General features: G+C 57.4%; 3 protein-coding genes across 5 annotated transcripts; all 3 read left to right on the forward strand.

Moving 5' to 3' along the window:
• The first annotated feature begins 7,825 nt into the window (after nt 1–7,825).
• Nucleotides 7,826–10,369, forward strand: LOC101911243 (CMRF35-like molecule 8). The gene is made up of 4 exons (XM_055797139.1): nt 7,826–7,902; nt 8,171–8,500; nt 9,126–9,225; nt 9,529–10,369. The coding sequence occupies exons 1-4, from the start codon at nt 7,860–7,862 to the stop codon at nt 10,103–10,105; spliced, it is 1,050 nt and encodes a 349-aa protein (XP_055653114.1). The 5' UTR covers nt 7,826–7,859; the 3' UTR covers nt 10,106–10,369.
• Nucleotides 10,370–11,253: 884 nt separating this feature from the next.
• On the forward strand, nt 11,254–16,709 carry LOC101911421 (CMRF35-like molecule 7). 2 transcript variants are annotated; one of them, XR_008745997.1, is made up of 5 exons: nt 11,254–11,682; nt 12,079–12,414; nt 12,867–12,954; nt 13,146–15,837; nt 15,946–16,709. XR_008745997.1 is itself a non-coding variant. In XM_027795678.2 (4 exons), the coding sequence occupies exons 1-4, from the start codon at nt 11,649–11,651 to the stop codon at nt 13,510–13,512; spliced, it is 825 nt and encodes a 274-aa protein (XP_027651479.1). In that variant the 5' UTR covers nt 11,254–11,648; the 3' UTR covers nt 13,513–16,709. The 2 variants fall into 2 exon arrangements, 1 of the variants encoding a protein (XP_027651479.1); XM_027795678.2 differs by having other exon boundaries at nt 13,146–16,709.
• Nucleotides 16,710–16,789: 80 nt separating this feature from the next.
• LOC106112865 (CMRF35-like molecule 2) lies at nt 16,790–22,277 on the forward strand. 2 transcript variants are annotated; one of them, XM_055797053.1, is made up of 7 exons: nt 16,790–16,936; nt 17,023–17,361; nt 18,105–18,261; nt 19,090–19,196; nt 19,755–19,807; nt 20,392–20,529; nt 20,792–22,277. In XM_055797053.1, exons 1-7 carry the CDS (start codon nt 16,897–16,899, stop codon nt 20,924–20,926), a joined length of 969 nt encoding a protein of 322 aa, XP_055653028.1. In that variant the 5' UTR covers nt 16,790–16,896; the 3' UTR covers nt 20,927–22,277. The 2 variants fall into 2 exon arrangements, with proteins under 2 accessions (XP_055653028.1, XP_055653029.1); XM_055797054.1 differs by having other exon boundaries at nt 20,706–20,839.
• The last annotated feature ends 629 nt before the right edge of the window (nt 22,278–22,906 follow it).

Consider the following 22,906-nt stretch of genomic DNA (forward strand, 5'->3'; position numbering starts at 1 on the left):
GTTCGCCCCAGTCCCGTCCGCCCCGGTCCGGCGCTGCGCAGCGCGGCTCGGCCTGCTTGGGTTCTATTCAGCACCGCCCGGCTCAGCTTGGCCCGGTCCAGTTCCCCGCAGGACAGCGGAGCGGTGCCAGGTTCGTCGCCTCCGCCGTGCTCGCCCCCTCGCAGGGTTCCCCCGCCCGGAATGGGGGGCAGGCGGGGGGAGGCCAGTCCCGCCCTGGGGCGGGGAGGCCGTGGGAGCTCCGGTCCACGCAGGCAGGAGCCGCGGCAGTTTCCACAGAACGGCTGGTCCCTCTCTAGCCCCCACGCCCCACCTCCGTTTGCCGTGGTAGAAGGGCAGAGCCGGGGCTCCCTGCCCTCGCCACCGGGAGACGCTGCCCTCCCTCCCGGGTGAGAGGCGTGCACGGTACGGCCAGGCGGGGTTGGAAGGCAGCCCTGCGCAGAGAGGCTTCTTGCTGCCAGCTCCCATCACTTGCTGAGCAGAGAGCACGAAGCCAGGTCCACGCTCTACTCCAGCTGTGCTCCACGCCCGGCTCGCTGGTGCTTCACCTGGGGGAGCCCCATACTCGCACCAGGGCTCCCCCAGCTGACCCCCCTCAGCCATCAACCCATACAGCCCTGGGGCATCCACGGGCAGTGACACTGACACAGACCTGTGTGGTCCCCAGGGCGAGCGGTGTGTCACCCCAGGGAGCAGCAGTGGCTTGTGCTAGCCAGGCCACTTCAGCTTCTTTAAGTGGCGCTAACCTGAGCCTGGCTACCCTGGCAGCTCCCCTTTGGAAACCCACTGCATTCACAGAGCCCAGTTAGGAGCCTGCTTGGAGTGAAAAAAAACCCTGTATTTAGAAACAGGAGGAATTTGTGTCTAAACCTGGAGGTGACAATCAATATCTCATTGAGATCCTTTTCTTTACAACTCCCTTTAGAGCAATCTGTTGTTGTTGATTAGACTGGGAAGAAATTAATCTTTACTGAGAAGTTTATTTAAGAGACTCGATTCAATCTCCAGTTCCCTCCTTCCAGATCAGCAGAGGGCCCCAAGCCAGAGGAACAGACCACGCTTCCAAGAGCCATCTGCACCCGTCCAATTGCTGTTTGACTGCCTGGGCCTGACATTGCTAATTATATCTGCCCACTATTTCCTCCGACAGCAGAGATGGTTCTGCTGGGTCAGCTGATCGGTTTTGGCAACAACAGCCAGAAAAGATGAAACACAACACACAGGGACAGGGGTTTTAGGCTTGCCTGAGGCCAAGAAGCTGAACCCAGGCCTGACACAGACCATCCGTTGGTCTCAAGCACTGGAAGATGATCAACAGCACAAAAATAGGTGACATCATGAGCCGCGGTGTTTGGATCAGGTAATTTACAAGTGGCACCGCCAGTATCATGGTTCAACATAGTGCACACACTCCACATCAGGTAGGGCCAGAAAGACAAGACCAGCAAACCTCAGCGGGACTTCAGCAAAGTCAGGGCAACTCTGTCCCCTTAAATACACCAAGAACTGGTCAAAAAGCCCATGGGTGTCAGCACAATCCTTTTCATGGTCATCCTAGTGCTGTAATGGACCCTTGAGGCTGGAGACCTCATGCTAACGTGTCTCGAGTGCATACTCAGCCTTCTCCTGCCCCAGAGCCCCCACTGAGTGGGGATATTGCCCCGACCCGAGCTGCCTGCTGGGTCACATGGATCCTGGGGACCCAGACCTGCCTCAGGCACCATGTGGCTCTGCCCTGGGCACACAAGCTGTGCCCATGCTCCGACAAACCTCTCCTGGGTGGTGGGTGAACTTAAACCCCTGTGAAGAGGAAGTAAGCCCCCAGTGTGCTACCAGGTCTGAGACTCCAGCCCTGCTCACCTCTGGAGAGGGATTCCTGGCACATCCCTGCTGCAGGAGAGGCTCTGGGGCTCAGATAACACCCTCTAGCCCATCTCAGCTCCAGTAACATTTGTCTTCCTTTTCTGAGTCATGAAGGAGAGCAATGAGGAGCTGCTGCTGAGCAAGGAGAGCCTTGTAAAGCCAAATTCTCCTGTCCTACTGCAAATACTGGTGTTACACCAGAGACTTACTCGGCCCTACAGGTTTACCAGCTCTCAGGAGGAAGGCAGCTTTCCTGTCTATTGTGAGATCGCCAAGTGTAATGCAGCCTAATAAGACAACACAGATCACTAGCAAAAAGGCACCAGCACAGCCTGGCACTGCTCCAAGGGCTTTATACAGCTTTATGGCTCTGGAGGACCCGACCCATGGCAGATAAGTGGTATCAGCAGCTCTATCAGAGCCCAACAGTCTGACACCTGCAGCACCCTCCTCTCCTACCACTCACCCAACCCCCCTGCTCCACCAACCTCCTCCAGACCTCAGCAGAAGATCCTGGGAGCCAGAGAGCAGTTTATACCCTTGAGCAAGTGCTGACCAGCTGAGATCAGTGCAGAGCAACGAAATCAGAGGAAATGACCTGCAAACGGCAGGAGTGGTTTCAAATGAAGCTGCAATTTAGCTCGATTGTTTGGCCTGTTTGCTGGTATACTGTATCTCTGATAGCTTAATTACTTGTTTGTCTTGAGAAGTACAGCTACAACAGTGGAGGATTTAAATCCAGCTCGGGAATTCCTGCTTCACTGTCCCCCTCACCTGCTCCCTCTCGGCTGCCTAACACCATTAACCTGCTGTAGTATCTCCCTGGACTGCCTGTACAACACTTTTTGGAGATCTGAGCCCTACCAAAGTCATTCCTTCTCCATGAGCTAGGGAGGAGTCAGAATTTCATCCTCTGTTGAATTTTGCTTTCTTAATTTCACTGCAATAACCAACCCCTGCTTTAGCCCTTTCTGGCTGAGCAGTCCAGCCTGAGGCACAGCCAGGAGTTAAACCCTCCACCACCACGAAGTCTGCAAGTATTTCTCTCTTTTACTAGCTTTGCTGAGTCAGGACATCTGGGAATGATTTGGGCTTATCTTGGTTATCTGAGATGGCAGTGGAAGGGAAAGATCAGACAGTGTGTGCTCAATCAGCCAGCACTAAAGGAGCTGCATTAGAAATTATTAAATTCAGCCTTATCTCCAAAGGAAAATTTCACCAAAGTTGCTAAATCTGCTCGTGAAAGCACAGGCTGAAACACTCAGATTATTTTTCAAAGGCCCTAGAAAAAAACAACAGAATGGGGTGGGGGGTGGAAATGTCATTGAATCATGGAATCACTTAGGTCGGCAAAGACCTTTGAAATCAAGTCAAACCTTAACCACAGACTGCCAAGGCCACCACTAAACTGTGTGGCTAAAGGCTGCATCTACACTTTTTTTTAAATGCCTCCAAGGATAGTGATCCTACCACCTCCCTGTGCAGCCTGTTCCAATGCTTGAAGACCAGCACAGGAGGGCTCTGGGGAGGCTCAGCTGTGGCGGTGGGTGGTAAGGTGGGGTGGGAGCTGGAGATCTGTTGGTGCTGGGTCGTGCACTGAGGGGGTGCACTCATTGATTCAATTACTACCGGTCCCAGAAGGGCTTTGAGCCTTTTTTTAAGGCTGTTGCTAGAGACTAAACCCAGACCCAGAATTTCACCAGAACCAGGGCAAAACCAGTGTCTGAGCGTGTCACTCCATGTCCTGTTGCTGCTGGAGAGGGGCTGGGATCGCTGCCCTCAGGGAGGCACCAGGCAGGGGCTGCAGGAGTGCAGGTGTCAGCTCACCTCCCACTGCCATGTTCCCATCGCCTGTGACTGCTCTGCCACCACCAGGGCCGCTTTGCTCGCGGACATGGCTACTGAGCCACACGTGAGTGCTTGTTCCAGCCCCAAGTGAGGCTGAGATGAAAAGACGAACTGATTTATTCCTGTCGGGATGCATCAGTGGGATTCCCGAGAAGTGTTTCAGCAATGCTTCTTCTCTTACAGAATAGCCTTGCCCTGCATTTCCTGAGCCACTTGCTGTCAAAAGAGAGGGGGTCTTGGCTCAAGAGCAGGGCAGGACCCAGCTGTCCCCACCAGGGCAGCCTGGCCCTGTAACAGCCGCCCCACAGAGATGCTGGTGTGGAGCAGGGTGCCCTCCCCTGCCCTTTGCTGCAGCCTCCTCTGCAGGTGGCTGCGTTTATTCGTTCCCCCCAGGGTGTCCGCAGCACCCCAGCACCCATGCCCCTGGCTGGAGGGTGTCAGGGTGGTGGTGGTGGGGTATACTCCATGCAGGGCTCTCCCTGTTTCTGCAGGGGACCAGGCATTGTGGCTCCACACCACGCTCTGCTGCATCAGTTTCTGTCTGAATTGCTCCACTTCCTTTCTGGTTTCATCACTTTCAGCCTGACAGTTTTAATTGGGATAAATATCACAGCCCCTTGTGTGACATAGACTCCTGCATCAGCACTGCAGAGCTCATCACTCCTGCCTGCTCCAATCTTGCTCTTCCCCTCCAGGAGCATGTTCACAGGCTGCTGAGTTGGTTTGAAGCCGAGGTGCTGAGCCAGAGCCATCCCCTTTGCAAAACCCTTTATGACACCCCCTGGCCAGCATCCTTGCTGCAAACAGGGGCCCTTTGCCCAGCAGCTGAAAGGTGAAATATCAGAGCAAAACCCCACGTGGGAGTTGTGGTGTCAGTGCTGGGCAGCTGTAAATGGCTGCAATGTCCGCACGGGCAGGAAGGAGACCTGCTTTCAGCCAGTGCAACAGTCAGGAGCTCTCTGAAGGGTAACATGGTCCTGAGAACTGTGGTGATGGGCAGGAACTGGCGCTGGTCTGTGCCAGGGGGTCACATCCTCTGCGCTGGGCTGGGAAGCTGCTCATCCTGCCCAGAAACTAAACCTGAAACAGAAAAGCAAAGGGAAACAATAGCTCTCATCTGATGGTGATAGCAGAGATGTGGCTTGGAAAATTCCCCCAGTGTCTCTACCAAAGTGACTTTTTGAAGGTGTGCTTCTGGCTGCTTTTGAGTAGGCAAGCTGCCTTCAAAATCCCTAGCCAGCAAGTGCTTTCGTAGGCACCTTCTCTGTGCATGTTCCGGCTGGAAACTCTACCTCTGAGCTACTTCTCCCAATCCTTCTCCTGCCCCCAGGGAAGGCTGGGAAGGACTCACTGCGCCTTGCCCAGCAGTGGCAGAGCTACACCTCCCACGTCTCCCCAGTTCGCATGCAAAAAACCCTTGCAGGGTAACTTAGCGTCTGTCTCCTGCCTGACGGGCAGGGTGTCCTGCCTGACACTTGTTTTGTGTTTTGAAAAGCTCAGTCCTCTGCTGTATCCCGCAGCTCAGCACTGCTGTGTGCTGCAGCTCCCATGCCACCAGCAGTACACCATCACCAGGAGAGCCGGTGCCTGACACCTTGCTAGGGAGCAGCTCTCCCACCCTGGCATCAGTGCTCCTGGACACACCAGGGCTTGCTGCGGGCAGCACAGGCTCCAGGGCAGGTGGAAAATAAACCCCAGCTCTTCCAGCTACTGCTTCTCACGCACACAGCCTGACTACGAGAACAGCCCAGCCAAGAGGCAGGTAAAGGGGGATGGGGCAGTTCCTGGGGAGCAAAGCAATTTACCCCATGGGTGCTCCTTGCTCCCAGCACTGCAGCAAGGAGCTGCACCTTGCTTTGGGGTGCAGTAAGGAGGAGCTGCCCGGCTTTGGGGTCACACTCCTTTCCCCTCACCAGCCTTTTCCTTCCCTTTAACAGCTTGTCCCAGGCAGCAGCTCACAAACCCTGTAGGAAGAGGCATTATGTAGATATGGGCTTTTTGTGCTCTGGCGCAGGTGGACCTGCAAAATGCCCTAAATCTTAGCATTTCTCCTCCATTTCAGGACTTTCAAAAGAGAGATGAAGTTTCAGTTTCCAGAGCTCCAGAACTGCCACCAATCTACATGAACACACACTGAGCGGCTCTGTGCTCATCCCTTACTGCCAGAAAGCCCCATGTCCAGGAACGGGCATCCCCTGCAGCTCTCCCACATCCAGGCTGTGTTTCCCAACTGCTGCCTGAGCTCTCTCTGCCTCTCCCACTGACATTCCCTGTATCCTGCAGAAGCAATCCCTGTCCCCTCCATACCACATGAGACCAGGGACCCCAGTGTGCAGCACAACACACATGCCAGCAGGCCAGCAGTGCTGCTTATCCCCACCCTACCATGAGGTAATTAAATGAGACAAGATCCAAAGATTTGGGATATGTTTAAAATATCCCCTGATCAAGGGTTAAAAGCCCAGCATCCCCATTCCAGGGTGTGGGGGACTGGGGGATGCTGCACCCTGGCAGCCCCTTCTTATCCTCCTCAGCCCTTGTACTCAGCAATGAGGAACACATGAGGAGGCGGGGGAGATCGGCGTCTGCTTGAAGAAGTCATCTCTGTCCCCTCTCTGTCCCCAGTGACTCAAAGATGACCCCGGAAGGAGGTGGGTGTTGTGGCCAGCATGGTCACCCCTGTTCCCATACAACCCTCATGCTTCTGCTTCTTTATTTTTACCTGACATCTTGTTCCCTCCCCTCCAGGTCTTTGCACAGAGCAAAGGGGCTGAAGGGCAGGGTGTGGTGGAGGGAGGGTCCTGGGGGTCCCATTTCCCCCAGACAAGTGTCCGGTGCAGATGTCAAGGTTTCAGCTGCAGATCCCAGGCAGTGGAACTGCAGAAGTAAAAGCCCCTGTTTGGGTAGGTCTCGTCATCTACCCAAACATAATCACCCTGCTGTGTAATGCAGTTTTAGAAAGAGGAAGAAAGCCCACAAGGATGGAAAGAAAAACAAGTGGAGAGATGCTGCATGAAGGGCTTGGGGACAGCCCTGCAGCAGCAGCCTGGGCAGTGAGTGGCCAAGCTGAAGCCCAAGCTCAGCTCCATCCCTGCCCCGCCACAGGCCAGGGGAGCTCCTCTGGGTGCCACTGGCTCCCAAGGGCAACCCAGGCTTCATCATGGGCAAGAAGCTCCTGTGCCAAATGGAGAGCGGGAACACAGGCAGAGCCACTGCCTGGACCAGCTGTAGTGATGCATCCATGCTCCCACTTTTCCCCTGAGCCCCAGCACAGTCATACCTGGGATAAGAAAGCCAGAGGAGGAGGAAGCCCCACATCATCCCAGTCGCTCTGTCCCAGCAAGCACCACTGGCAGAGCCAACCCCAGTTGCCCAGCCACAGCCCTCACACCACACAGCAGCTCCAGGCAATGTCCGGATCACTCCCGTTCCTCACTCTCCATACGCCTTGTGTCTCCTGCCTCCCCCCAAACCAGCTCAGTGCCGCAGACCCCAGCAGAGCCCAGGGTTGGGGCCAGGCACCTGCATCCCCGAGATCTGGCAGGGTCTGGCATGTCCCTCTCAGCTGAAAAGCAGGCCAGGGGCTGAGGTGACACCCTCCGGGCACCGGGGAGTCTAAGCCCATCCTGGCATCACTCTTTAGCCTGGCCAAGAGGGAGCACCACAACACACAGCCTCCAACACCCCCAGGAACGTGAGGTGGGTTCTGCAAAGATCAAGCAAAGATTAAAACTTCCAGGCTGGTTTTGCCCTGTTTTGGCCTTGGAAACTCCACTCAGCTCATGTGCTCCAGCATCTCCCTGCAGCAGCCGTTTGGGGTGAAGACCCCTCTTCTCCTACACTGCCCTGTCAAATGAGGTGCATGGAGTCCTATGTCCTGTTTCTGCAGCTGCCCACCCTCCCCAGTGTGCTTCAGATGTGCCACTCTGCAGAAAGCATCTCAGCAGCTTTTCACCCACAGCAGAAAAACCCCAACCTCAAGGCGAAGCCCGGCCAGATAAAAATAACCCAGCTGCAGAGCAGCGTGCTTCGCCACCGCCTCCTGCCTGAGGAAAGAGCAGCAAAAGACATCGAGACCACACATCAGCTCAGCATCCCCCAGCTCACCACCCTGCACAGGAGGCTGATGCTGATCTCCAGAGCAAAGTGGGATGATGGGGATATTGCTGGGCTGGAGCTGGCTCCTTCTGCCAGGTGAGGACAGGCTCTGACCGCACTGGTGATGCTCTGGCTCCCACTGGCACCAAGGGGCTGGGGCTGCTGAGCCCCCCCAGGGCACAGGCTCCATGTCAGGCACCAACAGAGCCAAAGCCTCCCATCGGCAGGCATGTCTACAGCTAAAAGCTAGCAGATGGGGTCCTCCCAAAGTGCTTCTTTCCAAAGGGAGCCAAGAAGGAGGGGCCTGGGGGAAGGCTGACTGCAGCCCTGTTTCTCTCTGGTGTCACGGTGGGTTTCTTTGCAGTTTGCCAGGCTCTGGTTGTCCCCAGGGAGGTCAGTGGCCACGCTGGGGAGAAGCTCTCCCTCCGCTGCTGGTACCCCCGGGGCTATGAGGACTACAACAAGTACTGGTGCGAGGGGGCCAGTCGGCACTCCTGCCGCAAGGTGGTGGAGACGGCGGGCAGGGATGTGCCCCAGCAGCATGGCCGGGTCTCCATCCAGGACAGCCACATCTTCTGCGTGGTCCTGCTCACCGTGCAAAACCTCTCTGAGACAGATGCTGGGAGTTACTGGTGCGGGGTGGAGAGGACAGGCAGCGACCTGATGGAGCCAGTGACAGTGAGGGTGCTCCCAGGTAAGCCCTGTTGTTTGGTTCACTGCAGGTTTTGCTGGCTAGGACCCTTTTTTGGAGACACCACTGGCTCATGGGCCAGCAGTGACCTGGGAGGAGGCAGCGATGCAGGATAGATCCCCTGGGACCTTGAGGGGGTGACAAGTTGCTTTCTTCAGGGCATGCTGGCAGATGCAGGCAGAGCACAATGCAGGGTACAGCCCTAGCCTGGTTTTGGGGCTCCCGGCACCCATCACCATGCAGGCAGGATGGCAGAGCCACCGGCTACACGTGGCAGCAAGTACTGGTGCTAGGCCCCAGCGCTGGAGCCAGGGAGTACCTGCCAAACCCACCTCTGATGGCCAAACGATACAACACTGAGTTTCTAGACAAGGAAAAAGGGTGAATGAAACCCCATTGGCCTCAAGGAAACCTCTGGTTCATGGCAGGTGATGTCTGTCCATGGGACACATGGCCTGGAGATGCAGCGGGAGGCAGGCAGGCAGGGTGCATCCCACAAGGATGTGGGCAGGGCAAAGGCATGGGCTGGAGGGGACACGGGCAAGTATTCACCTGCTGCTGGAGGAGATGTGGGTGACCCATGGCCACCTCCAACCCTCAGTTCCCACCAGGGCCTTTGTTTTTGCAGCAGTAGCAGCTACCCCAGCAGCTCCTCTGGCCACCCTCACCCCCTGGATCTCCAGCACCATGATGGAGCATACCCCCGCAACAAATGCCACCACCATGGGGTGAGCCTGGGGCCCTAGGGCACAGGGTGGGCATGGGGAAGGGTAGGGTTTTTCACTGCTGTGGGCAGCAGTGGGTGCCCTTGTGCAAGGGGGCTCACACAGGGACACAAAGGGTCTTCATCCATCAGTCTGGGCACTTGGGGTGATGCAACACCAGACTAAAAGTGGGGTTCCAGGCTGCTGTCCTGCTTTGCCTCCCTCCCCAAGGCTGGCTGTGGAGGGACTGCGGGAGGGCACTGCAGAAACAAAGTACCAGTCTTGGGAGGGGGAGAACCAGCCCAATGCCTCTCCCCTCACCTCCAGCCCCGGGGGGCCAGTCCTGAACATGGTCCTGCTCTCCCTTATGGTGGTCCTGTTCTCCCTCCTGGCTCTTGCTGGCTCCACCAGGCTCCTCTGCATCCTGTGCAGGAGATGCAGGAGGAGGGAAGGTAATGGTGCCCTTGTGTGCCCTGTCCCAGGCACACCCCGGTGCCCATCCCAGGACATGGGGGACAAACCCACCCTGGGCACGGGGCTGCAGGGAGCTCCCCACTCCCAGCAACACAGAAAACCTGCCCTTGAGTCTGTTCTTTCTGCCACCCAAGTCTGTGCTGCCCCCCGCAAACCAGGCATTGCCACAGAGCTGGATGACAGCCCCGTCTACGACAACTTGCTGAACTTGGCAGAGGTGAGAGCCCCTGGTGCGGGCAGTGTGGGCAGCACAGGCAGGGCCCATGCAGTGTGGTTGCTCACCCTGGGCAGCCCCCACACTGCCCAGCTGTGCCCCAGGGCTGTGGGGACACGCTGTCCCCTGGCCAGGGTGGCCACAGTGACACAGAACCAAACCTCAAGCTGGAGAACACCAGCATCCTCACAAACACCCTGTGTCAGCAGGAGGTGACGGAGATGCCCAGCCAACATTCTCCAGGAGAAGAGGTTTACTCCTAGCAAAGCATCCTTCATGGGCAGACGGTCCCTGCTGGGTCACCCCCAGGGATGTCCTTGTGATCACCCCTGGGGATGTCATCGCTGTGGCAGCAGAGGCGAAGGAGCAGGAAGTGGCTGCTGCTGTTCCATCACCAACCAACCCCTCCCTGATTCCTGCACAGGCTGAGGAGCGGGTTGTTTGCCCAGCTCAGCAGCAAACAGATTGCTTTGGGTTCACATAAAGCCAATAAAAAAAATTCCTCTGCAGGAACTCGGTCTGGAGGGGAGAGGGGACAATCTGGTGCACCCACAGAACCACTGTGCTGCTGCTGTCCCCTGTGGGGGTCCCCGGGATACCCTGGTACTGCTTGGGCTATGTTGGGAGGGGGCGATGGGAACCGACACTCAAAGCAAGGGGGATGAGAGCAGCTGGGGAGGCGGCTGGAGCCCTGGCTGCCCAGCCTTGCCAGGGAGGCTTCTCAGCAGAAAGCAGGTTTGTGATCTCCATCCTCTTCTCGGGTTTAGATCTTGTTGCTGTTTGCGGCAACTTGGCTCATAGCCAGTCAGGCTGTTTGCTGGGAATGAAGGGGGTTACTTGAAGACCAGAAGGAAAACCCAGAGCTTCTTCTTGCCATGGTGGGGACAAGGAGAGGAAGGCAAGGAGGAAGGAGCTGCCTTAGCCTCCTGCAGGTCCAGGGTTTGTGCTTTCTGCTCTTTCCAAGGGGCATGGAGGAAGAAAGCCGACGGCAAGGCAGCTGCCAGGGAAGTGGCTTTGCTTATGTGTTTGGGTTTCTAAAACTTTCAGTGGAAAACATTTAATTTTTGGAGAAAAAGAGTGTTGTCACTCAAAAGCCACAGCTGTGCCAAAAAAGGCAGTTTTGGGGGGGAAATAAGACACTTCTGCTTGAGAAAACAAACAAAACCAGCCCAGCTTTCACTGACAGCCAGCTCGGGAGCCAGGGACCAGCAGTGCAGTGAGGATGGCTGTCCATCATCCCAGTCCATCATCCCGGTCCATCATCCCAGCCCATCACCCCAGTCCATCACAACTGGGAGGGTGTCCCAGCAATCTCAACCAGTCCACCCACAGGGGCTGACATGCATTCTCTCTAGCCTGGTCCCTGGACCCCCACTCCGCTGCAAATCTTCCCAAAGCCCTTCAGGCTGTGTGCACAGGGAAGGGGCTGTGCCCTACTCCAGGATCAGCATCACGATAGAGGAACCTGCTGCATTTTGGCATTTGGCTGGGAATCAGTGGGTGCCTCAGAGCAAAAGCAGAGTTTCTCTCATGAGACACCCCCAGGGTGAGTCATGGTCCCTGGCAGAAGGGAAGGAAGCAACCGTTTTTAGACAAGACATCTAGGGCTTGCGGGTAAACACTGCCCAAGGAAGCGACTGGAGAAGGAGTCTTGGGAAACTCCTGGGACGCCTGGGTGCTGTGAAACTGGCTCCATCCCACAGGGTGCTTCTTGAATAACCACAGGGGAAAATCTGCATCAGGAGGAAGAAGCTGGAAAATGAGGATTTTCTTGGTTTGGACCCTTTTCCCAGGTGAGACCCAGGAGCACAGGCACTTCCCACCCCACAGACTCTGGGCAGAGCTGCAGAGGCTGGGACTGAACCAGCCCAGGGAGCCACCATGGTCACAGCAAGAGCCCAGCTGATACTCTCCTTTTCTTGTGGCCAGTGGATGGCTACAGGGGTGATCTCTGAGATATGCTTGTGTTGCTGTCATATGAACGCTGGTAGTAAGGCTTTTGGCTCATTTAATGACACATACGCTTGACGGGGGCTCTGTTTTGATGACTGGGGATATCTCAGCACTGCTCCCTGGTGCACAGCCTCCCTTGGGACAGGGTGCTCCAGGGAATCCAGGGCTCAGATCCCTCCCCATTCCCCAGGTAAATGCTGGTACATGCTTGCAGCATCTCTCCCTGTCCCCCACAGGTGGCTGGGCAGTGACGGGCCCCATGAAAGTGATGGCTGACCAGGGTGGCTCACTGACAGTGTCCTGCAGCTATGAGCCAGGCTATGAGCTCTACTCCAAGTACTGGTGCCGCCCGAGCTTCCTCTGGTTTTGCTTCACCTACATCGCCCAAACCAATGGCTCAGAGGTGATGGTGACACAGGGCAGGGTGTCCATCAGGGACAACCACATGGCACACTCATTCACGGTGACACTGGGAAGTGTCACTCTGGGGGACGCAGGCTGGTACTCGTGCGGGGTGAGGAGGAGATGGTGGTTCAACCAGTGGCACACCACCGAGGTGACAGTCTCCACAGGTAAAGCCAGGGCTGGGAGCAAGGCAGGGGCGTGCTATGGAGCCTGTCATTTGGGTCACAACACTGGGGACAAGGCCTCCCCAGCCAGGGGAACACAGGGGTTCTCAAAGAGGGAACAAGCTCCTTGCAGGCACCAGGACCTGCTGGGGGCTGTCCTGTTACAAATTTGGACAAGGGATGGAGAAGAGTGCACAGAGCTTCGTGCAGAGCAGAGCCTCCCATTCAGTGTCTCAGCTTCCACGAGCCCATCCTTTAGGGTTTCCAGTTCCTCCCAGTAAACCCCCTTTTTTTCTTCCTCCTCCTCCTCACCACCCACCACATTGCCTAGGGACCCCCCTCTCCTCCTCCTGCACCTCCATGGACAAAGTCTCAGGGCAGAGACTCCCTGTGCAGGGGGCAGGACAGGGTGCCGGAGGGGACTCCACTTTGCTCTGACTCTGTTTTCTTCACAGCTGGTTCAGCCACAACCAAGGACAGTGACATGAGCCTGTTGGCCACCAACTCCCCGTACCCCACAGGCTCTGGGGAGCCTGCAGTGGCGTAAGTCAGGGCTCAGGGTCTGGGCAAGCCACCGGCAGCATCCCCCAGCCCTGGGTCTCCCTGGTTGCAGCAGCCCCCAGGAGCATCCCAGGGTCAAGCGGGCAGCTGGCAGACATGCAAGTGCCCCAGTCCCCATCCTTGCTGCCCAGACCTTACTTAGGCTCTGGCATCATCTCCTTTCTGCTACCCAGGTCCCAGCTCAGTGTTACCTACCTGCTGCTCTTCCTCAGCGTGAAGGTATTGGTGGCGCTGATGCTGGCATGTGGGGCCACCTGGGTGAGGAGCCGGCACAGGACCTGCGGCCAGGAAGACCTGCAGCTCTTTGAGGCGGCCAGGACACCGGCCTGCCCTCCCTCCCCAACCACCTCAGGACCCCAGGGATGCCCTCCTGCTCCCTTGCCCCCGACCCTACTGAGGCTATGCCACCCACCACAGCTGCCCCATGCCAGCAGCTGCTTGGCTCTGGGTGCTTCTCCCCCTGCGAAGTCTCAGCCCCTCCTGGCATCCCCTGTGCTGGAGACAGGAGGGTCTGGGGCACAGAGAGGCTGCATCTGCTGAGCTGGAGCTGCAGACTGAAGATAATTTTGCAATAAAGACTGAGTATCCTGCGGGTGCCTGTCTGTTTGTCTGCCTGCCTGCTCCCTCCTTCAACTGCCAGCTCTGCCCAGGGCACTGGTGGCTGCCGTGCTGATGTGTGGGACATGTTGCAGCACCACAGGGGGGCCATGTGGGTGCCAGCTCTACCATGTCCCAGCTGAGACCTGGTGTGGGGAGAGGAGCCCTCACCCTGCCAGCCCTGCCTGATGCAACCAAATGCCCATCTCCAGCTGAGCAAGCGTGGGGGAACAGTGTCCTCCCCCAGCTGTCTCCCCCACCACGGCAACATGCCACCCTCAGCCTGAGAGCAAAGCTCACATCACACCCAGCTGCACCACGGGCTTCTTTTCTCCTTGCTCCTATTATTTCCCAGGTTCTGCCATCTCCAAAAAGCAGGCACTAGCACACTGCTGAGACCCTGCAGAAACCCTGCTCCTTACGTGTGCTTGTGTCCCACAGGGTGGCTGGCATTAACAGCCACGTCAGGGAGAGCAGCGTGGCTGCCTCCATCCTCCTCAGGGCTATGACAAGTCCCACATCTCATGGCACAACCAGCTTCAATGGCATCGCCCCAGGCAGCTTTGGAGGAGAGCTGTTGCTCTTCAGCTTTGTTTAAGGAACTAAAATGGCCGAGGTGCCAGGAGCCGGCACAAACCAGCAATTTGCAGCCCACTCTGGCCCCACGTGGCAAAACCTCCACTGCAGATGCAGCAGCTTGGCTGCCCAGGAGGGAGAGAGCTGGGGAGCACGGCCAGGGCCCCCACACCTCGCTCTGCCTGTGGCTCCACTGCCTGCTCCTGCCAGCCAGGGGCTGGGAGCCCACCAGGGGCATGGGGGCCAGGGCTGTGCTTCCATCCACTGAGGTCCCAACTCCATGTTCACTGTCTGCTCCTGGTGGGTCTGAAGGGTCTCATCTTCCTGGGCCTGGCCGGTGCCACCTCCTGAGTGAGCAGGCAGGAGCAGGGAAGCTCTGGGAAGGAGGCACTGATGGAGTAGGTGAGACCTCCCATCCCAAGTGCCCCATCCAGGGATGACAGCTCCTGGCACTGTCAGGCAGGGACAGCCCTGCCCCAAAGCCACCACATGTAGGGAGCAGCTCCAAGTCAGAGCCATGGGGAACTGCAGGGCTCCCAGGTTGTCCCCTGCAGGGGAGGGGATGCAGGAGCAACTGCATAGGGACACCCAGCAGCCCAGAGCCTGGCCCCGGTGATGCTCTGGGCAGGGACCCTTCACCCATAGGCAGCCACTGTCAGGGCCAAGGATCAGGGCCAGGCACAAGTCAGGGACAGCTCAGTTGTGTCTCCACCAAGGAACACCCTCAGCACCACCGAATTAGAACAAACCGTTGGCCATAAAGCTGCCTCCCAGCCTTTGCTAGGAATGGAGCTGTGATGGTATCAGCAGCTGGTCTGCATGAGAGGCTTTGGTCCGAGCCGGGACCAGCCTGGGGCTGTAGGAGAAAGACTCTGTGACACCCAGCACGGGTCTGGTCCCTGTGCATGGGCTGCATTTGTCCTGCCCATCCCCAAACCCCCTCTCACCCCTGGGAGCTTCTTCTGAAGGGTTTGCCCAGCGCAGCACAGGCTCAGCAAGTCACTGATGGGCAGAAGGAAGGACACTGGGAGGGGCTGGTTCTTCCAGGGGACAAGGGATGGGGACACAGGGGAGGCCTGGAGAGACCTGACAGGGGCACTGTGCATGGGGACTGTGCCCTGCAGAGGGGATGTGCTGGGGACAGCCAGGAGGGATGTGCTGGCCAGGGCAGCGGGAATGGGGGCTCCTGTCCAGCTGCACAGGGACAGGATGCTGGGGTTCCTCGTCTGCCTTTCCCATGGTGGGGACAGGGTGCCCACACGCGAGCATTGCCCCCAGCCTGGGGGGCACGTTTGGGGCTCAGGGAGCCCCTGTGCAGTGCTGAGCCACCCCTTGAGAGGCAGACCCCCGCTGGGTGCCCTGCCTGGCCAGAGCCCCTGGGGAGTGTGGCAATGAGGCAGGGAGAGGCAGGACTGCCCCCCGTGGGGGGGGCTGTGCTGGGGGCAGAAAGGAGAGCCCCTGGGGCAGCAGTGGAGCAGGAGGGCTCAGCGATCAGTTCATGGCAGTGCTCTCAGTGATAGAGGAGGCTGGAAGTCAGTTGAGGCCGGAAAAAATAAGAAACCCCATGTCCTTGCTAAACCTCCGGCAACGGGTTGGGTACCCCAGGCAGTGGAGGAAGCAAAGCCCCAGACACGGCCCAAGCCAGCCTGTCCATGCTGCTCATGCTGCTGCTCGGCTGGATGCTGCTGGCAGGTAGGGCTGAGGGGATGCCTGGGGCTCTGGCCCACATGGGACCAGCCTGATGGGGCAGGAGGTGTCGGTGTGGTGGCAGCTCTCCTGCGGCTCTGTGTGCCTCTGCAGGCTGCCGAGTGGTGATGGGGACCAGCATCATGCAGGAATGCCTTGCAGAGTCCTTCTCAGTGACCTGCATACACCAGCCTGGCCAGGAGACAAAGCATAATTTCTGGTGCAAACTGGCAAAAATTTATACCTGTGCTGCTGACATTGTCACCACCTCAGAGCTGCAGCCTGTGGTGTGGCTGGACCGATTCTCCGTCTGGGACAATTGCGCGCACCGGGCCTTGACAGTGATCGTGGAGGGGCCAGCTATGGGCACCTACTGCTGGGGGGGGTCAATGGCCAAAGCCGCAGGGGGGAAGAGCAACGCGGGGAAGGTGATCGTGTCCTGCATGTGTCTTCCCCGCCCCCCCAGCAACAGTGACCATCATGCTGGGGGCCAGGACGAGATGGCACCTGGCCGTGGGGGGGTGGCAAGGGAAAGGGGCAGGCCAGTGACGGGCGGGCACACACTGTTCCGTCCCCCTGTCGCATTGGCAGCCCCTCAGCCTCAGGCCAGCTCCCAGCCTCCGTCCGAAGACCCCCGGCCACCCGAGGGGCAGCTCCAGCCCCCTGAGCTACTCGCCGGCGCTGGCCGGGCTGCAGTTGCAGGGCTGGGGGCCGTGCGTGGAGCCGTGCCCCGGCTGAGCACCCGCTGGGGACCCCCCGGCCGCAGCCGGCGCCGCTCCGCCCCGGCCCGGCCCGGCCCCGACGGGGCGGGCAGGGACAGCGCCGGGGCCCACCGCGCCTCTCCCGTCGCCGCCGGCGGCCACAATAAAGCTTCTCCGTGTCACCCCACACCTCTGCCCCTTCCCGGGCGACCCCCGCCGTCAGGCAGCCCCGCGGGTCCCAGCGCTCCGCTCCGACGCGGGGTGGGGGTGGGGGGTGGGGGCGGTGCCGCTAGCGTGGCCCCGGAGCCCCGCAGCGAGGAACCGGGCACGGCTGGACACCGAGCCTCGCCGTCCCGGAGCAGCCATGGAGCTCCTGCCTCTGCTCACCTGGGCGCTGCTGCCAGGTAAGGCCGGCCCGGAGCCCCCGAGCCCCGCGGCAGCCCCGACGGGCGCGGCGACAGCGCTCCCGCGGCTCCCCGTGTCTCCGCAGGCTGCTGGGCGGTGAGGGGGCCCGGCGCCGTGCAAGGATTCCTGGGGCAGTCCCTCTCGGTCACCTGCACGTACAAGTCTAGCCAGGAGATGTTGCCGAAATACTGGTGCAAACCGGGAACAGTTCTGACCTGTAATCATGACATTGTCATCACCTCGGAAACGCGGCCCTACGTGCGGCAGGACCGATTCTCCATCCGTGATAATCGTAACCTGCAGAGTTTCACGGTGACCATGGAGGGTCTGGTTAAGAGTGATGAGGGCAGCTACTTCTGCGGGGTGCGAAACAGCATATTGTGGCCTGATGACAAGGACAGTGTGAAGGTGATCGTGTCCCCAGGTCAGTACTTACGGGTCCCCCAGGTCCAGCGTTGGTGTGTCCCCCTCCAAGTGCTGGGAGCGGGGGCTGCGGTGAGGGGCAGCCTGGAGGATGTGGGTGCCCATGCCATGTGGGGCAGCCCCAGGGTGTGTCACCAGGCTGCCACCATGTCAGATGCTGCTTTCACCCATTCTCCATGCCCATGTCTCACCACAGCCCCTTTTCGGCACCCCAGGGTCAGCCACCCTCATTGCCGGGCTGTGCTACCCTGCTCTTGTACCCTCTCATCAAATCCTGCCAGTCCTGTTTGTGCTCTCCTTGCCTTATCTTATAATTTTATGTTTTATAATACTGGGGAGTTTCTCACCCCACCATGCTCCCCCCCATTTCCTGCTGTAGGCACCAGGGCTTGCACTTAGGGAATGTTCCTCTCTGTCCCCTTGCCAGAGACCAGCCCCCATGGTGGGACACTCATACAAGGCTGTTGTGTTAGTACTGGGCTGGGCATGGGGTGCCTAGACCCCCGTAACTGCAGAGTGAGCTCTGCTGTGTGGGTGTTTTGGAGGGGATCAGGACTGCAAAAAGCCTCCTGGGCAGGAGCAAGGGTTTACAGCCCTCCCACCTCAAGGAGCATGCTCTGGATGTGGCAGAGGGGACCCAGGTTCTCCTGGTGTGACTGTAAGTGGGTCACCTTTGACTCACTGCAAGGCCCACAGCATTTTTCCCCATGGAGACTGACTGAGCCTCTCCTCTTCCTGTTACAGCTCCTCCTTCCTTCTCCCCAGCATCACCCTACACCACCACCACCAAGTGCCCCGATCCCACTAGCTCTGTATCAGTCCCCACACAGACAGCTCCCCGGGAGGAAGCTGTGCAACCAGGATCCGATCTCTCACACAACAAAGGCTCCAGCCCTCCACAGTGAGTACCAGCTCCTGCCTGCAGCACCCACCTCCCTCCATGAGGTCTCTTTGCAGCTGGACCCCTGCAGCCCTCTGGACTCTTCACACCTCCTTTAAGGATTCAGACCTCCTGCTTTTGCCTTTAGATACCAGTGTTTCATCCCCTCAGCCAGCCATTTCACATGGAAAATAATCCCTGTGCCCCTGGTTGCTTGGCTCTGCCAAAGCCCTGCTTGTTCCGCATCAGTCTTGCAGATTAAGCAAGGCGCAGGTTCCCCCCATGCAAGAACTGGTGGTTTCCAGCTGCAGAATTCACGCTATTTCCTTCCCCAAAACTCAGAGACACCATTTGCTGATGGGAAACCAAGTGCTGAGCTGGGTCCTGTTCTGCTTTGTAGTCACATAGCAGACGGCTGATAAAGCACTAGACCAAAGCAGCAGAGCTTCCTCCCTTCTCCTTTCCCTTGGAGGTGATGCAGGAGGCAAGCAAAAGCTGAGGCTTCCCATCAGCATGCTCAAGGGAAGCTGGCACACTTTGCCTGGTTGCCCATTACAACAAAGTCAACAAATTGTGGAACTAACCCAAAGCAAAATTAGGTGCAGAACTCATCCTTCAAACAGTGAAGGTGCAGCAGCTCTTAGACCTGAGTGCCCATTTTATTCTGCAGTTTTCAGTTTGCTTTGCTCCGTGCCCAACTTGCACATGACCACCACCACACCTGCTTCCTTCCTCCCAGGGGCAAATCCTGTCACCCACAGCTGCTTCCTGCGTGCCTGCTCCGTGCTGCTCCCTCCCAAGTCTGCTTCCAGGGAGAAGTGGGAGAAAAAACCTCTTTTTTTCTTGCAGCTTGGATGTGGTTGGGCACATCCTCACTCCAGGCATCGTAGTGGCTCTTCTTTTGCTTGCAGTTGCTGTTGGCATTTTGGTAATACTGTCCAGGAAGAGGAAGAAGGGTAAGCAAAGCTGTCACTGCCGCACACACACTGTTTCTGCACCAGAGCCTGTCTTCTGATATATTTGGGTTTTTCTCTGTATGTCTTTTTTTCTCCCCTATTCCCTTCCTGACCCCTCCAGTTCCTGGGTCCATCACTGAGACCTCCACCAGAGAGGTTTCCTTCCCCCAGGGGAGGTGGGACCATCCCACAGGTTTCATTCCTTCGGGAAGTGGGGAACAGCAGCTCTCAGGATGGGTGCTGCCCAGCACAGCACCTGCTTGAATTTGTGTGGGTACCATCAGCTTCTCCAGACATGCTCAGCTGCATAGGCCAGGCTTGCACTAGGCTTGGTGCAAAGTTTAAGGCCAGTGTTTGAAGGACCAGGGAGGGCCGGAGGGGACATCACCAGCTGGCAGGTGCGGTCTGGTTTTATTTGAAGAACTGCTCCAGCTTAGATGGTTGATGGAGCAACAGGTTCCCTGCCCTCTTTATGGTGCGATTTGCAGCATCACCATGGTTTTTTAATACATTTTGTCTGGTTTCACTTGTGTCTAACCATGTCCCTGCTTCACCCAGCCCCCTCCGGAGCAGCTGTAGAGATGGACAGGACTCGCAGTGCTTCGCATACAGTAAGGCAAACTACACAAAGTCTTGGGGTGACATGCTCCGAGCTCACCTGGGAAGGGGAGATGTTACACCCTAACTGAGCAAACGAGCAGCTAGAGCCGTTTGCTTTCAGCCAGGTTGATGGCCCTTTAGGCTGGGAGGCATCCTTTGGGCTCTGCTCGCCAGCAGAAAGACATAACCAGGGATTTCATGTGACTATTGCAGAGTATTCCTGGGAAGGGGATTTAGGATTGAGCTGAGAGGTTTCTCGCCCAGCGCCTCCAAGCATGGGAGCTGTTTGTCTGGGTGAAACAGCCTTAGGAACCTGCAGCAAAGCACACCTGAGGAGGCTGCAGGGCAGCTGATCTGCCGTCACTGCTTGGGAACTATTTTCTAAAGTTTTCTGGCAGCTTTCGAGGAGGGGCTGGTGTCACTAATGGGATTTCCCCTGGGGAATGTTGAGCCAGCCCTTGCTGCAGGTTAACTTTTCCCCCCAGCGCTCCTGCAGCCATCAGCTCTTATCAGGAAAGGCAGCAGGATGGGCTGTGGGCTGCGGGCAGGGGAGCAGCAGCATCTTAAGAGTTTGTCCCTCTCCTTCATGTGCCAGGGAGCAGATGCCTTGAACTACGCGGTCATTAACCACTGCACAGGCATAGCGGAGAGCCAGTTGTACAGCAATGTCGAAACTTTCCGCTGCTCGGTGAACACCGCGACGGAATACATGGAGGTCAAGCAGAGCAATAAGGTAGGAGGATGCAAAGCAGTGCCAAGCTTGAGGTGGTGGGTGGAAAGCTGGGGGCGGTGGGTGGGTGACGGTTTGGGCAGCAGGATGGGTTGAGTGGGTGGGGAGGGGGCTGCAAAGGGACATGCCAAGCTGGGGTGCAAATGACCCTGGATAATGAATGTGGGTGCCTTCTCCAGTCCCCACAGCTGTTCCTGGGTGCTTAAAGCAGCTGAGAGAGGTTCCAGCAGAAGGATGTTTTTTGTTTATCTCCCTCCTTTCCTAGTATCTGGAAGAGGAAAAAGAGGCTACATATGCCAGTGTGCACAAGTCCTTGATGGAGCAGCAGGAGATATATGCCAATGTGCCGTTGGCTCCACAGCCCAGAGAAGAGCCCTCCAGCGCAGTGAGGGAGGTGTGAGCCAGCCCCCGGCCCCACCCTCTGCTCCCGCTGCCACAGCCCCGGGGACACACACACAGGGGACATCGGGTTGGCTTTCTGCTCAGGCTGGCTTGACAGTTGAGCTGCTGCTCTCATAGGCTTAGACATTTCCTTGGAGCAACCTCAAAGAGGATGAGGTTGAGCAGGAGGTGCAGAGCAAGTTGAAGATGAAATCATTCCTCTGCAGTTGGAGACCTCACCTGTACAGCAATGGTGCTGGGAGTAGAAAACTATCCGTTGCACTGGGGTAGCGCAGAGACCAGCCAGGCAGGGTGTGGAGGAGCCTGGCGGTGGGAGGTGAGAGTGGACTGCAGGTTGTGGGTGGGCTGCCTGGGTCCCTGCACCCAGCACCCACCCTGCTTGCCCTTTTGGCTGCGTTATTCACGTGGGCTAAAGCTCCAAACCCAGTGGTCACCTCAGACTGATGTTTTTTCATGCCAATGCCAGGCAGAGCTGACAGCTCCTGGGAAGCAGGACAGCAGGAAATGTCGTACCCGACTGCATTCATTATATCCAAGTGCATTCATTGTATTCAAATACCAGGGGGCTTGGGTGGAGGGTGCAGTGCACTGGGATCTCGATGCAGGGGAGATGGCAGAGGTGCTCCCATCCCTCCTGTGCAGCAGCTGGGTCTCCCCTGACCCCCCTGGTCTCATAGTCCCCAGGGGGGGTTGCTCCTGCTCTGCCTCCCCCACCACCCCAAAGGAACCCCAGGCTGGGGGCACGTGGATGGGCTGTAACCATGACCCTGCTCTTCTCTGCTTTGCTGATTATTTATTTTGTGGCACACACAAGTACATTCCTCTGAGTAAATTATCGCTCCTTTATCAGTGACAGCAACTGAGAATCCGATAGCATCTAGTGCAGTGTTTGGCTGTGTTTGTACATCAGTTCTCCACCTCGCTAAAGGGTTGATTGCAGAGTATCACCCCGAAAGCAGGTCCAGCCCCTTGCTGGTGCCCAGCTGGATGCCAGCAGCATGGGAACCCAGATCTTTAGGGGCAAGGACTCCACTGTGCTGTGGGCATGGTCCTGCCTCTGCGTGCCAGTGCTCTCCTCTGTATTCCCTCTGCTCCTGCCCCGGGCCAGGCAATTCATCCATCATGACAACCCACTCCCCCCAAAAACAGGTTACCAGGTTAAGCATCTATTTGTGAGGCTGAGCCAAGCATATTTCAGGGGTTCATTTGGAGAGAATTCGTTCACTTGGTTAACTGCTGCAAAGCTTTGTTTCAGTGTTTTTGTAATTATTTCATTTGAGAAGCCACGTGGAGTATCCCTGCTCTGTCAAAACCAAAGACAGCTGGAAGTAAATGTCTGTGGTACAAGACTTGTGGTTACTCCTATAGGTTACTTCTATATAAGCTTATATTCCTATATAAGCAGAATTCCTCCTGTGTTTGGCCAGGGGGTGGGATCCCTCCTTCTCACCCTGCACGAGGTTGGGCTTCAGAGGAGGGAGCACACAGGGAACAAGCAGCGACGGCACAGACAGGCATTGCTGAAATTTGTAATGAAAACTAGCATCCAGCCAGATTCCAGCCATTGCTGGGAAAAAAGGGAAAACAAACCCCTCCCTACCCATGCGGACAAACTTCTGACACAAATTTCAAGTGGAACTGGGGAAAAAAAGGAAAATCACATATTGCTCCTCCTGCTCCCCCATTTATTACTGGAGATAATAACACCCCTTCTCTGAAGGAGTTGGGAGGAGGAATCAGTTGGATTTTTTTTTTAGGTAACTGGGTCCCATTATGCCATATCTGGAGGTAGTTTTCATGCTTTAAAAAAAGAACTAAATGGCTTGCTTAAATTAAAGCCCTCGCCGCAGCGCTGAGGCAGAAATAGCTGCTGGCTGCATGATGGGGCTGCGCGGGGGGGCGGAGGGTGCAGGATCCTTGGGGCGTGCAAAGGTGGGGTGTTCAGCAGCACCTTCTGCAAGAGCCATTTTGAGCATCA

Source organism: Falco peregrinus, chromosome 2 (assembly GCF_023634155.1).
Source record: "Falco peregrinus isolate bFalPer1 chromosome 2, bFalPer1.pri, whole genome shotgun sequence".
Classification (NCBI taxonomy): domain Eukaryota; kingdom Metazoa; phylum Chordata; class Aves; order Falconiformes; family Falconidae; genus Falco; species Falco peregrinus.